Raw genomic sequence first — 15,749 nt, 5'->3', positions numbered from 1 at the left:
TGCTGCAGCTCCTTCTGAGGACAGCTCTTCATTAAACCACCTCTGTAAGGACCCGAGTACAAGCTTATGAAGTCCCAACTGAACACAGTCCAGTTACATTCAAGTACTGGAGAGCACAGCCGCGGAGTCACATACTGCTTAAATCCCTCAAGGGCAGCATTTGTGTATCTCGCCAGTCTGCATGCAGTTAGGAAGAACAGAGACACACACAACACATACTTTCAGCGCAAACTTCATGCAGTCTCTCAGACTGCAGCGGGTGAATTCCGGTCAGACACTGCAAAGACTGCTTTGGAACAAGCAACAAATTTTATTGCAAGAAAAGAAACAAACCCAGGTCATGATTTGAGACCTACGTCCCCGACAACCTCCGTTTTCTGTGGAGATCTTAGGTTAATCCTTTAAACTTTGAGTCATTCAATCAAACGTGATCCGAAAACTGCGCTCTTGCTCCTTGCGGCGGCTCTCGCAAACCTTTGTCACCTCTTCTACCTTCCTCTGCAACACGGCTGTGGGAGACACAAGGGGTTAATCTTACAATCACCCTAAAACACAACCTGCACAGTTCAGCCTGCAGAAGGAGAAAGAAAAACATTTTAACTTTGACGGTCACTCAGATTTCACAGCGCACAAAGCAGGATGAAAACCCAACACAAAGCACTGCTAACACTCCAAGGCAAAGAAAGAACATTGTCTAAAAAGTATTCTGAGGCATTCAGGGACTGGCAGGCAGAATCGGAAGAATCCTGGGACGTATTGTTGACACTGTTTGCCATGCCAGTTTGTTGCAGTTTCAGGGCACTGCATCAGAGTGCAGAGCAAACCCTCCCTGAACAGGAACCACTGGTCTGCAGCTTGAGGGAAAGCAATGGCTCTATAAACCAGTTTCCCCTACCCACCCCCCGCTATACTCGCTTTGAATTACCCACACTACAGGTGAACCACACAATCAGTTAGAAGTATATACATATTTTCTTGCAGCATTATCACACAGCCATAACAAGCTTTTAACTGTAAATACACAAAAGACAGTGCAATCGCACAGAAGAGCTGCAGAGCACTTGCAGCCACAACACACATCATCTGTTATTTGCAGATCACTGATTTGGAAATACGTAAGCCACTGATTGATCACCACCTTTGAATGCAGCAGGCATCGCAATACACAAAAACTCTTGGCACAAGCTAAAGCAGTTTCTAATTTCATTCCATGAAAGCTTATCAGAAGCTATTCAACAGCGCTACAACGTTATGTCAGCCTGTGGCTTGGAGATAGATAGTCGAGGTCAGGTTTTATCTCGTACAGCACGCCAAACCCAGAATCTTTCAGTAACACACTACGCAACACACTTCAGTTTGTCACTTTTCAAAAATTCACCATGCAAAAATAATTATGGCATAAAATGGCAGTCTGCTTCACTGTCTCACAGATCTCTCTCGCCCAACTCAGAATTCAGTTGTCACTACGAAACGAAGACTTTCTGGTTCTCTCAGGAAGAGGCAGAAGGTCAGAACAAGGCTCTGTCCAAACACTCCTTTCACTTGTGGAAGCAGCACCATCCCACATCCTTGTTCAGCAAGTCTATTTAATTGTGGCAGGATAGGTTGTTAAGAATATTAGTTGTTCAGCTTAAATAAGTAAGTGTTAAAGAGAATGAATCACTTAGACTTGTAATGTGAGATTTCTTACGCTGTTCACCTTCTTGGCTTGAGTAGCTAGATTTGCCAAAGGCTTAGCCTGCAAGCTGCAAACTTTCACGAGATTTGCTGAACTTGTACTGAATTTCTATCTATTCAAGCAAGACAAGGCCTTCAGAGGCAGCACGAGCCAGACAATGAGGAGGGAACAACTGTCAACAGCAGCTGCAACTAGACAAGATAACAGCCTGCCTGGCAACAGCGAAGGAATCCAAGGAGTCAGAAGATCTCAGGCCAGAATCACTATTGGACCAAAGGGCACGTGAAAGGGGTGTGGATGTTGCATGAAGGGCAAGTGCATAGTCTGTAAGAGTATAATGGCCCAGGGATTTCTTTGTACAGGGTCCCTCCCCAGAGGTACCCAGCTTGAGCTGATCCTGCTGCTGTACCACTCAAATTATTTATTTTTATGAGATTCGATGCCCAACTCTCTCCTTTAGATAACCTAGGGTCTGAACTGCAGAGCGACTAACACCGGATGCCTGCACTGAACTGCGCTTCTCTAACAAGGTTAATGGTAATCAAATGATGCAAATTACAGGTGAACCACACAAGCTGTTACAAGTATATACATATTTTCTTGCACCATATCACACAGCCATAACAAGCTTTTAATTGTAAATACACAAAAGACAGTGCAATGGCACAGAAGAGTTGCAGAGCACTTGCAGCCACAACACAGATCATCTGTTATTAGGGGTGCTAAGAGGAGCTGTGCTTCAGTACCAACCACTTCTGACGCAGCTAGAACTCCTTCAATATGCTGCCAATATCTCTTTTTCAGTTGGAGTATAGCGAGCCTCAGATCCTCGATATCCCCAACTCCAAAACCCCAGGGGTCAGCCTTGGGTTTTCCCAGGTACTTTCTGCCAGAGGCTCCACATAGGGCCATTCTCTCTGGCTGCAGTACAGAGCACATTTTTAACCTCTTGTCCTGCCCGGACTGGCCCAAGGGCTACTGCATGAACAATCTCCCACTTAATTTGTTCAAAGTTGGCTTGCTGTTGCTCAGGGCCTCATTTAAAATTGTTCTTCTTCTGGGTCACTTGATAGAGAGGGCTTACAATCAGACTGTAATTTGGAATATGCATTCTCCAAAAACCCACGACATCTAAGAAGGCCTGTTTTTCCTTTTTATTAGTCAGTGGAGACATAGCTGCTATTTTGTTGATCACATCCATTGGGATCTGACAACGTCCATCTTGCCATTTTATTCCCAAAAACTGGATCTCCTGTGCAGGTCTCTTGACCTCACTTTCTTTTATGGCAAAAACGGCTTTCAGAAGGATTTGGATTATTTTCTTCCCTTTCTCAAAGACTTCTTCTGCCATGTTGCCCCATACGATGATGTCATCAATGTATTGCAGGTGTTCCAGAGCTTCACCTTTTTCCAGGGCAGTCTGGATAAGTCCATGGCAAATGGTGGGGCTGTCTTTCCACCCCTGGGGCAATCGATTCCAGGTATACCGGACACCCTCCAAGTAAAAGCAAATTGTGGACGGCACTCTGCTGCCAGAGGGATTGAGAAAAACACATTAGCAATGTCAGTTGTGGCATACCACTTGGCTGCCTTTGACTCTAGTTCATACTGAAGTTCTAGCATATCCGGAACGGCAGCACTCAGCGGTGGCGTAACTTCATTCAGGCCAACTGTTAGTCTCCACTCCCCATTAGACTTTAGCACTGGCCATATGGGACTACTAAAGGGTGAGCGAGTTTTGCTGATGACTCCTTGGTTTCCAGTTGACAAATCAACTTATAGATGGGAATCACAGAGTCTTGGTTGGTGCGATATTGCCGCCAGTGCACTGTTGTGGTAGCAATTAGCACTCATTGCTCTTCAACCCTCAGCAACCCCACAATCAAAGTGTCTTGAGAGAGACCACGCAGGGTAGACAGCTGTTCAATTCCCTCCGTCTCCAAGGCAGCTATACCAAAAGCCCATTGACACACCTTTGGGTCCTTAAAATACCCTCTCCTGAGACAGTCTATGCCAAGGATGCATGGAGCCTCTGGACCAGTCACAACAGGGTGTTTCTGCCATTCATTTCTAGTTAGGCTTACTTCAGCTTCCAATACAGTTAACTCTTGGGATCCCCCTGAGACACCAGAAATACAGATGGGTTCCACCCCTTTGTAACTTGATGGCATTAGACTACACTGTGCACCGGTGTCTGCTAGAGCCTTGTACTCCTGTGGGTCTAACATGCCAGGCCATCAAATCTACACAGTTCAGTAGACCCAGTTATCCCTTTCCTCCACCTGTCTGGAGGCAGGGCCCCTCTTCTGGTCAGAGTATCCAGTACTCACTTCTGATAAAATTGGCTCAGAAGTCCCTTCAAGAGGATCAGAAATAAGATCAGCCCTTCTACTCTGTTTGGAAACTGGAGCAGCATTTTTCCTGGGAGAATCCCCTTTTGTGGTGGTTTTTCCTTGCAACTCACATACCTGTGCATTTAGGACCAAGGTAGGTTTTCCATCCCATTTCCTCATGTCCTCTCCATGATCACATAAGTAAAACCACAGGATACCTCATGGTGTGTACCTTCTATATTCTGTCTCTCGGGCAGAGGAACGCTCACTCCTAATAGTTGAGACATTAGTCCTTCCAAGTGGGAAGTAGGACATATCCTCTTTGATTTGCTGGACATCCTGGGACAGCTTCTCCACAGCCAAAATGCAAGCTTGTAGGGAGGAGAGATTTTCTTCGTATTGTCAGAGTTGGCGAGCCACTTCATCTTTCCAGGTCACTACCGCCAGTGTGTTGGCATAGGACAATGGTGCACTGCATACAAACTTCCGCCACATGGGTCGTGTGCATGGGACTTCGTCTGGATCTTTGGATAATTGTGGGTTGTCCAGGCCATAATGAATCGTCTCTAGCACAGCTAATTCCCTCAGATATTGGATACCTCTTTCCATGGTGGTCCACTTGCTTGACTGACATATAACATCTTCCTTAAAGGGGTACCTTTCCTTCACACTTGAAAGGAGTCGCCTCCAGAGGCTGATCACTTGTGTCCCTTTTCCAACTGCCTTGTCAATGCCACCTTCCCTGGCAAGCGATCCCAGCTGCTTGGCTTCCCTACCTTCTAATTCCAAGCTATTAGCCCCATTGTCCCAGCATCGGAGAAGCCAGGTGATAATACACTCACCCATACAGCGGCCGAAATCTTTTCACATATCCCGCAGCTCACTCAAGGATAGAGATCAGGTGATTACCTCTGGTTCTGCCTCTTCCTCCTGTTCCCGTGATGACCCTGGCTCATCTTCATCCTTTGCTAGGCGAACTGATTTTTTTGTCTATTTCTTCTTCTGTATGGGGCAACTGATACTGGTGCGGGTTGGTCTGCTGGTTCAGTTGCAGTACCGCTTGCCGAGGTTTGGGTAGCCGCAGTGCCTGTCATCTTGTTGTTAGATCCAGAGACCTTCTCTTCCCCTTGAGGGTACTGAGTGGTGTTGAACAGGGCTCTATAGTCATAGGCCAGGCCCCAGCACTTTGCAGTGATTTGTATCTCTCTGGAGTTACCAGGGTGACAGCATACCTTTTCCAAATATTTCACTAGTTCTTCCAGATTCTGCACTTGTTTAGAAGTGAATTTCCAAAACACTGAAGGTGCCCACTGTTCTAAGTACTTGCCTATACTACCCCACACACCCTGCCACTCATAATTATCCAGCCTCAGGGCAGATCTCTGGGTGATCTTCTTAAATAGTTGTTTAACCTTAAACAAGAGCTGAACCACATTCAGGAGCATGCTAATTCCTAACAGTAGGGCTAGGACTGTGCTGGTCTCAACATCCCAAGGGTATCTGCATTTTTCAAAATTCTCAAACGCCATTTTAACTGGACTGAAGAAGGGAAAAGGGAAGAAAGGTACCCCACCCATAGATTGGCTCTCCAAGGAGGAAAGGTAAATGGTGTAATTATTAATAGTTTCCCACAGGTGGCTCCCGAAGTATAGAGGTGACAATGCTGAGTACAAATACCAGATTAATCCCACAACCGATAACATTATCATACCATAAACCAGTGTTACACAATACATCAAAGCAAAAACCTTAATCCATCTCCCACAGATGATAAGCAGCAGCACCGGGACTACATACAGCAAGTGAGGTGATACGTAACAGAACTTTAAAAACAAGAGCAACAACTCTAAGAACACATAAATCAACATAGTGACCAGTGACTATTAGACCAATATAATGAATGCTCATAACAAATTTGTTTTAACAAGCTCTGGTCAGGTTTGTCATTATCTCAACCCTTCGGGCCCCAGGTTGGGTGCCAAAATGGACTGTCATGGTTTAACCCCAGCCAGCAACTAAGCACCACACAGCCACTCACTCAATTCCCCTCCCGCTACCCAGCAGGACGGGGAAGAAAATCAGGAAAAGAAGTAAAACTCGTGGGTTGAGATAAGAACAATTTAATAGAACAGAAAAGAAGAAACTAATAATGATAATGATAACACTAATAAAATGACAACAGTAATAATAAAAGGATTGGAATATACAAGTGATGCACAATGCAATTGCTCACCACCCACCAATCGACGCCCAGTTAGTCCATGAGTGGCGATCCCGCCCCAGCCCCACTCCTCCCGTTTATATACTTGACATGACATCACATGGTATGGAATATCCCTTTGGCCAGCTTGGGTCAGTTGTCCTGGCTGTGTCCCCTTCCCAACTTCTTGTGCCCCTCCAGCCTTTTTGCTGGCTGGGCATCAGAAGCTGAAAAATTCTTGACTTTAGACTAAACATTACTTAGCAACAACTGAAAACATCAGTATTATCAACATTCTTCTCATACCTAGCTCAAAACCACAGCACTATACCAGCTACTAGGAAGATAATTAACTCTAACCCAGCTGAAACCAGGACACAGGTTTTTAACGGTACCACTTTTAAGTACACAGTAGTAACAGGAATTCTTCTCCTTGCTAAGGACCCCACGGAAAGAGAGGTACATTAACCTTTTTTAAAAACTGCAATTTCTTGGGCTTACTGCCTCTTTCTTGTTTGAAGGTGAACTGAAGAGGAACTGTTTCTTTAGATGTACATTTCCCAGCAAAGAGAATGAATCGTTATTAACTGATAAGACAATTTCTTCAGTACTGAATGACAGAGGAAAAAAATGGGTCTCCCTTCTAGGAAAATTTAAAGGAAACAGGTTGCTATTTTCACACACATTCTGTAAAGTCAGAATTCTGATGCCACAGGAGCTGCACCAGATTTCCCAATACAGGCATGTTTGCAATGCGGAAGTTAGCACCTATGTTCCGGAAGAAAAAGCCAAATTAAATCCTGACCTAAGCCAATAATACTAGTTAAACATGGATAGCAGTATGCCTGCTTTCACCCAAGAAGTACACCAGGTGTAAGCACTTTCACAGCACAGCAGCCAGACAGTGCAATTTGGTGCTGGTGAGAGCAGCACTGCTTTATTCTGCCATGCCCCCGTGTGGCTGCTAACATCAGTTAAAATCAAAACCTGTGGAATGCAGAATTCTTGAATCCCTCATAAGGAGGCACTCCCTGCGAGAAAAGTTCCTTTTTTCTGCTTGTTTTCAGTATGGCACCATGGTATACTTGTTAAGGACAAAGCCAACACAAGAAACAACAGTAACTACGCTATCAAGTTTTCACTGTCGAGTGCATCTGCTGCTCTGCACTACATCTCAAGTTACTGCTACTGTGAAATTTCCACACCATGACTCCAGAGTTACCATGCCTGCAGATAAATGCATGCTGCTCAGGCTTACCTGGATGTGGCTTTCCTGTTGTGGCGGGCAGGATGATAACATTAAACACATACACCCTCACCAATTTTCCTATTCCAAAGGGAAACTCCACAACATTTTAGAAGTTGAAATATTTAACCTTAGTCTGATAGAACAAAGCATAAGGTTTTCAAGTCCTCTGCTTTGCACTGATGCATTTCAAGCACTGCTTTTTTTTTGTAAAACATTAGCAGTTGCCCAGAATTACTTCTCAGCAGAGGCCTTTAATGCACATCAGGAGAATTCAAGCACAGAAGGGACTGTACCAATGAAAGTGATGAGGAGAAGATTCCTCAGGGACCTTCAGGAATTCAGTTATGTTCAAAACACACTTGCACACATGCTGCATGCTTTCTGTTTACACTCCCCAAAAGATGCAAGATGACTCTCACCTGAGTTCTGGTCAATCCACTGCAACGAATCCATGTGCGCATTCAAAATTTTACAGATCTGCTGAAGCTGAGTAGAAAGAAAAGGAGCAAGTCATTTGTTACACTACATAAAAACTAAGCACGGTAAAAGACAGCTGGCCTGTCCCTGCCTTTGGAACACGCATTCAAATTTCTCATACGTAGAGCTCCGCTAACTTAGCAGCCACTTTACACTGGAAGTCTGTGCAGCAACTCTGTTGCTTTGCTTCTCTTTACCATTAGAAAACAAGCAAATAACCAGAGTTCATACCAGAATGAGATACTTTGAAAACCATTAAGAGAACTGCAGAGTAAGTACATGAGTCAGGCTGGCTTGTATTGTGTTACAACACAAGTTTTACCAGAAGAGAACCAACCCAAGGACAAAACAAAATACCCTTCCAAGCTTGAAACTGCAGGCAGCGAAGTATCCACGAGTGGACAAATGAAGAGTTAGAACTGTTTAAATATCCTTTGTCTCTTACCAACACACAACAGAATAAAGCTTGGATTTACCGGGTCACTCGTGTCTGCTGGGCCTCTTGATGTATTCAAGTGCTCAGTGATGTCCTTCAGATCTTGTGCCATACGCTTCAACTGAGCATCTATGTTTTCAGCCAGTTTATAGCTGCAAAACGCATGGGAATCAAGGTCAGAATATTTAAAGCAAACTTCAGAAGCCCTGCTCCCAGTCACACCAACTTTGGGCAATCAGAATTAGCTTCCACGCCTTTCAACCAAGGCTGGCAGATAGGTGGGAACAGCACCATGAGAGGCATTCTATCACACAGATGAAGTAACTCCTAACCTCTTTCTTCATAGATAACATGGAGACAGACAAGCAATAGTGTGGAGGGCTTTCTGGAAGGTTTTGTCAGAACTGAAGGAACCAGCTAGCCCAGATTCTTCAAGATTCACATTTCTTGAACCAGACAAACACTCTTTTAATTACCCTGCTAAGAGTCAACGCTTAAGGCTTACAAGGATGCCTGAGCCACACATAGTGCATTCTGCTCTCATCACTTCCATCGCTAAATAATCACTGATTTTTAGAGATTATGCCAAAATTAGTAACCTTTTCCCAGACAGCTGATTAGAACAACATCCAAAGAGCTTTTCATGCTCGTTCAAGGGCTTCCCGTCGCAATTCCCCTATTTCTAATGCGTGAAATCTAAGTTGCCGTGCATAAAACAGGATTACATATTTGAAAAAGGCCATAGAGAGTTCAATATTGTCATGCATCCCAACTCTACTTCTTGCTGATTGATCATCACCACATTAGCCTGCTCATCACATGTTCCAAGCAGATCTTTGTCTTACGTCCTCTCCCGTTCTTCGTCTGCATGCTGCAAGTAGATAGTCCCGCTCTGTTCCTTCACAGACTCCTCCAGAGGGGTCAACAAGTCTTCAAGCTCTTTCTGCTGTGACAGAATGAAGTCTAGCTCCTGATCCAGTCTGGAAAGAGAAAATGTTAGCTACTCAACTTAGAGGTTATATACATTCTACATCTGCCTACCACAACCCAAGAAGATTTTCTTTCTTTTCTTGCATCATTTCAAGCGTTCATAGTTTCGTACCTCTTCTGATCAAGCTTCACTTTCTCTACTTCTCTGTGTAATGAAGTAATCTGGAAACAGAAGACACTTAATTATACTACCAAAATTCAAAACTCAATTCATAAAAGAAGAGTGATGGAACTGAGAAAGCCAGCATCATACAAATGTCTCCTAGAAACAAGAAACAGTTACATAAAGATTTGCAAACCAAAAACTGAATAATGGAGGTTTGGCTTTGAAAGCTCCACCCTAGATAACTTGTGTAGTTAACAGTGTAAACTCACAGAACACATTTCCAAGCTTCCATGCCTAAAGGCCAGAACAGACATACAGTGAGTCTTTTACAAGCATCCGGATAAAACTCACATCTATTTTTTTTTTTACAAGTAGAAAGTCCCACTAAATGGCTTGCTGCATCTCTAACACTGAAGGCCTTTAAGGATCTAAGCAAGCAAAATCAGGTTACACTGCATGTCACCTTACCTTCTCTCCATTCTCTATCAGCATCCGATCCCAGGCATTAACTTGCGTTGCTTGATGGAGAAAGTGTTTCTCTTGGTCCTCCAGTTCCAGACTCCACTTGTTTATCAAACTCTCCAGCTGGGCATAAGTCATCACTGGAGGTGCACTGAGAGGAAGCATGAGACAGTACAGAACACAAGATCAAAACCCAAAATATAAACATGACAACACTCACTTCCCTTTCCTCCACCAGATACCAGCATTAATACTGCCTCTTGCCCCAATCAGGAGATAGCTGGTTATAACACAACACTCACCTGGTGGCGGTGGTTGTGGTTATGGCAGCTGTAGAAGTCACAGCTCCAATCGCACCAGTCGTAGTTAATGGCTTAAGATTCAAAGCAAAGCCAGAAGCAGAAGTAGTGCCTGAAGGAAGAGATGCAAGTCACACAACAGAAGAGGACACTTCTGCTATCTAACAAATCGAGAACAAGTCCAATAAACACTTCACCTGCACTTCACCGGGGCATTGTTCAAAGAAACACAGCCCTAGACCACACACCCCTCTCAGTCTCCTTGTGTTTTAAGATTAGGCCTAATAACTACCAGCACACCCAGTTCCTCTCCTGCGTCTTTGCAGGACATGCCACTTCCATGTTTTCACAAAACTAAGGGCATCTATCACATGGTACTGGCAGCCACTTACACAGCACTTCAAGGCATTGAGCTCAAATTCTTCACAGATGCTCCAGAAACAAGCTTTAGAAAGACCTTGAGAGCTGAGCAGCATCCATGTTACTACACTGAAAACTGACCGATAACTGCATCCGGAAAAGGATGTTCAGCCCTGAATCCCAACACTGTGCAGCAGCAAATTCCACTGCAGGTTTTCACAGGAGGGTTGCCACTTAAATACAGTACACATCTAAACCTTTTTTTTGTTGGGTTTTTTTTGTTGTTTTTGGAGAAAAGTTAATGAAATCCTACACTTTGAAACTTACGATATGGAAGAAACAGATTAATGGGGCAGAACTGAAACATAGAACATCTCTCCCTAATGCTCCCTGCAAGTCTTTAGCCTCTCCCTTCCCCCATCGGCACACCTCGCCCTCACTCCTTAGAGCAATTCTGCACATACACAGGCAGGCTAGAGAAGGAGCAGCTAAGCTATTCACTTTACTTGCTCCAGACTAGAACATCAAAGCCTACAGGCCTCCCTTCACCCAAAGTCCCTTCGCCGTGGACAGGCTCTCAGAAGTCATAAGTAACTGTGCACTTGGGGAGATGGAAAAGAAGGATTGCAGAAAGAAATACTGTGTTATTTCAGCATCTAGTTCTTACTAGTGGCAGTGCTTGTTGCGGCAGCTGTTGTTCCAGGAGCTTTTAATCCAAACCCAAGCGTTCCAAGACTGGCTGTCCCAGTGGAAGGGGCACCAACTGTAAACCAAAGACAACATTAAGAGCTTGCCTAACCCATTAAATACATTGCCCCTTTGAAAAGCTCTACCCTGCCTGCTCACCCATCTCCACCTGCTCTTTACTTGTATTAACCAGGATCACTGCTCAGGTGAAGGATCACCCAGACGCAACACTGAAAAAGGCAGGCTGAAGCTATAAAATAGCCAGAATGCTCTGCGCTTCTTCCAGGAAGCTTGATCAACCCAGGTGCCAAGCTACTGTCACTTCTCTTTACCTACTTTGAATTATCTAACATTTAACTGCTATCAAATGCTAAAATAAGCAACGGGTACTGGACACGGGCAGGCAGGAAATGCAATCTCTGCATGAGCCTGCTTGCTAAAGCAATACAGTTGCACATACTACAGGAAACATGCCGGTCACATCTCGGTTGCCTGGAAACAACCCACCTATCATCATCTAAGAACAAGGTTTCAGACATCCTCATAAACAGAGAATGCCCATTAGCTTAAAAGCATTCTGTAACACGAAGGTTAAGGTCAGCTTTGGAACTCGAGTAGCAGTGCAAGCGTTGTAGAGCTACTAAAAACACAAGCTGTTAAGCTGGTATATGTGGCATCTACAAATTGCAGCTGATCAGTTAAAAGTAACCAGTGCGGCTTTAACATAAAACTTGTGAAGGTCCTTGGGAGCAGCTGCCTAAATTTTCAGAGGTAGGTGTCAGGCAGCATTACCTATGGAATAGTTGCATTAGCTCTGGTAAACATTGACTGTAGCTAGTCTCCATAACCAAAGGAAACTGAAGCGTTAACATCTCATTGCAGGTTCAGAAAGAAAGCTGTTAGGACCATCTTCAAACCTGGGCTACTGCCTTAAAGCTATCGGAAAACAGGCACTATTTCCTGCCATGAAAATAGTTTTGCAAGAGGAAACTTGCCAGTTATTACCAGCGGAACTTGGAAACATACACCTGTGTGAATACCTGTTTTTAGCACACTGCATCTCCACTGTCACAGACCACCGTTCTCAAAGAAGTGCCAACACCTAATGCAAGAGTCAAAAGCAGATGCAACCAGACTCAAGGCACTGGGGTCTGGAGAAGACAGCAGCTAAAACATCACTAGAAAGCTCAGTTGTGGCAACGCTACCCAGACAGAGAAACAAAAAATTCACTGACCCATGCTGCTTGCCCAGTCTGAATCTAAAGAGTGCTTTGGTTTGAACAAAACCCTCCATGCCTCACCACCGAAGACAGTTTGCCAGAAATCACAAAGAAGGAAGGTGGCAAAGAGAAGCGAGAAGAGCTGGCCTTTTCAATTCTCCCATATCACCCCAGCATCTGCAGCTCCACTACTGACAGGCAGCACCAACCATGCTGCTCATTTATTCCCCACAACAGATAAAAGCTGTATATTGTGTCTTACGCGAGAGGCCCGTGGTGGTAGACGACGTCGGTGCTGAAGAACTCGCTATAGACGCAAACAACGTAGGTCCCGTTGAACCAAGAATGGAGGTTGTGGTGGTAGAGGCAGTTGTAGCAGCTGTGGATGGTACTACAAACAGAAAAAGCGTCCACCTTGTACAACCAGACTGCATCAAGCTCTCGCCCACTTCAGAAGAATCATGCTGAGAATGGGACACAAATTTGCCCATCTACACCAGGTTTTTTACAGATGTGTATTGGGCTTATGTAAGAATTTTAAACTATTTCTCCTCTTATTCACCCTCAGCTCTATCTCGTTTCCAATTTCCAATGCACCCTTTAAGCCTGCGGCTCCCTTCCACTACGCTCCAGCAACAACTACAGAACAGAATTTGGCACGTGGGACGCAATAAAAAATACAGGATACCAAGTTCAACGGCTGTATGACCTGTCACAGATTACTGAGGCCATTGCAAATTCACAGTAACAAGCGCCTGTAGCCCATTTCCAGACTCCGGGTTAGAAAACCGTTCCCAGAAGGACAGCAGATTCATAAAGTCTTGAGTAATTATTTCCCAGAATCACTTCCTACCTCCAAGTTTGGTTCCAAAGGACAGAGCGGGTCCCTGGCTGGTACTAGCGGTCAGCGTTGCTGTGGGTGCACTAGTGGCTGCTGTTGATGGCAATGACCCAAAGGTTAGACCTGGAACAAGTAGCATAAGTGAAAGGAAAAGACGGACCTTTTACTACAGAGACGCTGTAGTTTCCGCTGATCACAGCGACAGTCAAGTTAGAAGCAGTAAGAGTATCAGAAAAACATTAACATTCAATGTAACAAGTACTCCGCGTTAGCCAGGAAACAAACTAGAGCTAACAAAGCTCATTACCTAAAAAGACTGTCAAGAACAATTCTAACACAGATGAACATCACCCTCACCCCAGAGCTCATGACCTTCCCTCCGAGGACTGCACTGTCACCAACAAGTAAATCAAAAGCTGCAAACTGAGCTTTTGCCAGACTCTGCGGGAGGGCGCACGTTCCTGCCCTCAGGGAGGTGAACAGCGGGACGGGCACATCCAGCGGCTCACCCTCTCACCGCTCCCAGCCCTTTCCCTCTGCACCAGCAAACCCACCAAAAACATTTTAAAAGCGCTTCAAATGCAGCTGGCGCTTCCACACACACTGGCAAAATTATTTCAGCCTCACTCTCCAAACCCAAAGGCTAAATAGCAATCGTTACTCGTCACTGAAGACGCTGGATGGGCATATCAGAAGAACCACTGATTCCGGCCACTCGCTTCATTTCACACCACCAGAAGCAGGAGGCTGCAGAACCTCCACACCATCCCCAGCTGCTCTCGGTGACAACAGGCTTCCTGACTACAGCTGCCATTTCAAGCCCAGGCACTCACCTGAGGACTGCCCCCCAAGGCTGAAGGGGGTTGTTGACTGGGTTGCAGCTCCTAAGGTGGCAGCAGTGGTGGCAGCAGCTGCAGGTGCTGTTCCAAAGGTCAACCCTGTGGGCGCTGCTTGCGGAGCTGCGGTGCCAACGTTGAAGCTGGCTGTCCCAGCCTGAGTTGTGGTACCACTGGAAAAAGTAAACCCTCCGGTCGTCCCAGACTGAGCGGTGGTGGCGGCGGTGGTGGTGGCGGTGGTGCCAGCAGATCCAAACACAAAGCCAGAAGGGGCTGCTGCTTGACTTGAGGGCACGCTGGTTGGTGCAGAGCTACCAAATCCAAAGCCCCCTGTGATTCCAGTAGCCTGAGTTGCAGTGCTGCCTCCAAAGTTTAACTTTGGTGCATTTGCCCTAGAGAAGGAAAGAAAAGTGAAAAGAAAAGAAAAGAAGCCAATCTCTTTGACATGTACATCCAGTCAAGTTTCTTACAGGCCATTTGCTGACAGCAGAAACCACCTCGCAAAACGGCATGCACTTGACCAGGCTTACGTTTCAATGTTGATGAAGACTGTATTGCAGCTCCTGGCACCTGCGATCCTCTGTTAAGTCTCTTCATACTGACTACCTTAACTACCCTCCACCCATCCAGGCACCAGAAGACATTCTGGCAGTGTAAGCGGAGTTGCTTATTCTCTCAGCTCCCAAGCACCCTTTTCACCCCCCCTACACAAGACTATTTTTTTCAACTTTTATTGCTAGTCCCCACTTGAGCTCCCTTCCCACTGCTCCCATCTGGCAAGCCTCTTACACAACAGCAGTTCTGACGAATCACCTCAAAGCTTACGGCCTTTCCTAAGGACAAAACGGTCCCGCCTGGCTGAAGAAACAGGCCGAGCGCTCCGGATTCGGATCAGAAAGGACACGACATCTCGCGCTCGGACGCAAAATCTTATCGTCGCTTCACGCAAGCATCGGTACCCCAGTTACGGAGCGCAGCGTGGAACACCTCGCCCGTCTTAATGCCCGTCTGAAAAAGTCGGCATCGACAAGGACCAGGTCTCGCCAAACGCTTTTCCGGATGTGCTACGGCACAGCGGGAGCTCTAAGGCACAGGAGCAACAGGTTCGCTCCCTTGAGAATTGCTTGCACAGCACCTCCAAAGCAACGAGGAGGGCATCACCCACTCGCGCTCCCCCGCGGCCGGGGCCGCTCAGCAAAGCCAACGCGCCCACCCCGGCTCCGGCCGACCCCCGGGCCTCTCACCCCAGCGGGAACACGTTTGCTGCCGGAGTCGCGGTGGCCGTGGCCGGCGTCCCGAAGCTGAAGCTGGCCGGCTGCGCGGCAGCGCCCGGCCTGCTGAAGGAGAAGAGCCCGGCGGGCTGGCTGCCGGCAGGCGCCTGGGCCGCGCTCCCGAAGCTGAAGCCCCCCGAGGCGGCGGGCGTGGAGAAGGAGAAGCCGGTCGTGGCCGTGGTGGCGGCCGTCTTCGGCGTGCCCAGAGTGAAGCCGCCTCCCGCCGCGCCCGACCCGAAGCTGAACTGGTTCATGGCGGCGGCGGCGGCCTTGCGGGAAGAGGGACGGCCACCGTCAGGAGACC

The 15,749-nt window shown here is 46.3% G+C and overlaps 1 protein-coding gene across 2 annotated transcripts; it reads right to left on the bottom strand.

Moving 5' to 3' along the window:
* Positions 1 to 288: 288 nt before the first annotated feature.
* NUP62 (nucleoporin 62kDa) lies at positions 289 to 15,743 on the bottom strand. 2 transcript variants are annotated; one of them, XM_010583447.1, is made up of 12 exons: positions 15,419 to 15,743; positions 14,172 to 14,566; positions 13,351 to 13,461; positions 12,760 to 12,888; positions 11,258 to 11,353; positions 10,234 to 10,342; positions 9,938 to 10,082; positions 9,476 to 9,525; positions 9,219 to 9,353; positions 8,414 to 8,525; positions 7,880 to 7,946; positions 289 to 509 (listed from the first exon to the last, which is right to left on the bottom strand). In XM_010583447.1, the coding sequence occupies exons 1-12, from the start codon at positions 15,697 to 15,699 to the stop codon at positions 418 to 420; spliced, it is 1,722 nt and encodes a 573-aa protein (XP_010581749.1). In that variant the 5' UTR covers positions 15,700 to 15,743; the 3' UTR covers positions 289 to 417. The 2 variants fall into 2 exon arrangements, with proteins under 2 accessions (XP_010581749.1, XP_010581750.1); XM_010583448.1 differs by lacking the exon at positions 7,880 to 7,946 and having other exon boundaries at positions 411 to 509.
* Between the last annotated feature and the right edge of the window lie 6 nt (positions 15,744 to 15,749).

This window comes from Haliaeetus leucocephalus, unplaced genomic scaffold (assembly GCF_000737465.1).
Source record: "Haliaeetus leucocephalus isolate CR32 unplaced genomic scaffold, Haliaeetus_leucocephalus-4.0 Scaffold899, whole genome shotgun sequence".
In the NCBI taxonomy this organism is placed as follows: Eukaryota; Metazoa; Chordata; class Aves; order Accipitriformes; family Accipitridae; genus Haliaeetus; species Haliaeetus leucocephalus.
The sequence above is the reverse complement of the archived record's forward strand: the minus strand, read 5'-3'. Positions and strand labels throughout refer to the sequence as shown.

Excerpts from the sequence above, each read along its gene's own strand:
- NUP62 (XM_010583447.1), bottom strand. The coding sequence starts at position 15,699 with ATGAACCAGTTCAGCTTCGGGTCGGGCGCGGCGGGAGGCGGCTTCACT. Across the intron at positions 13,462-14,171 it reads CCTTGGGGGGCAGTCCTCAG|GTCTAACCTTTGGGTCATTG; the intron begins GTGAGTGCCTGG and ends TACTTGTTCCAG. Across the intron at positions 9,354-9,475 it reads GTGAAGCTTGATCAGAAGAG|ACTGGATCAGGAGCTAGACT; the intron begins GTACGAAACTAT and ends TTCTCTTTCCAG.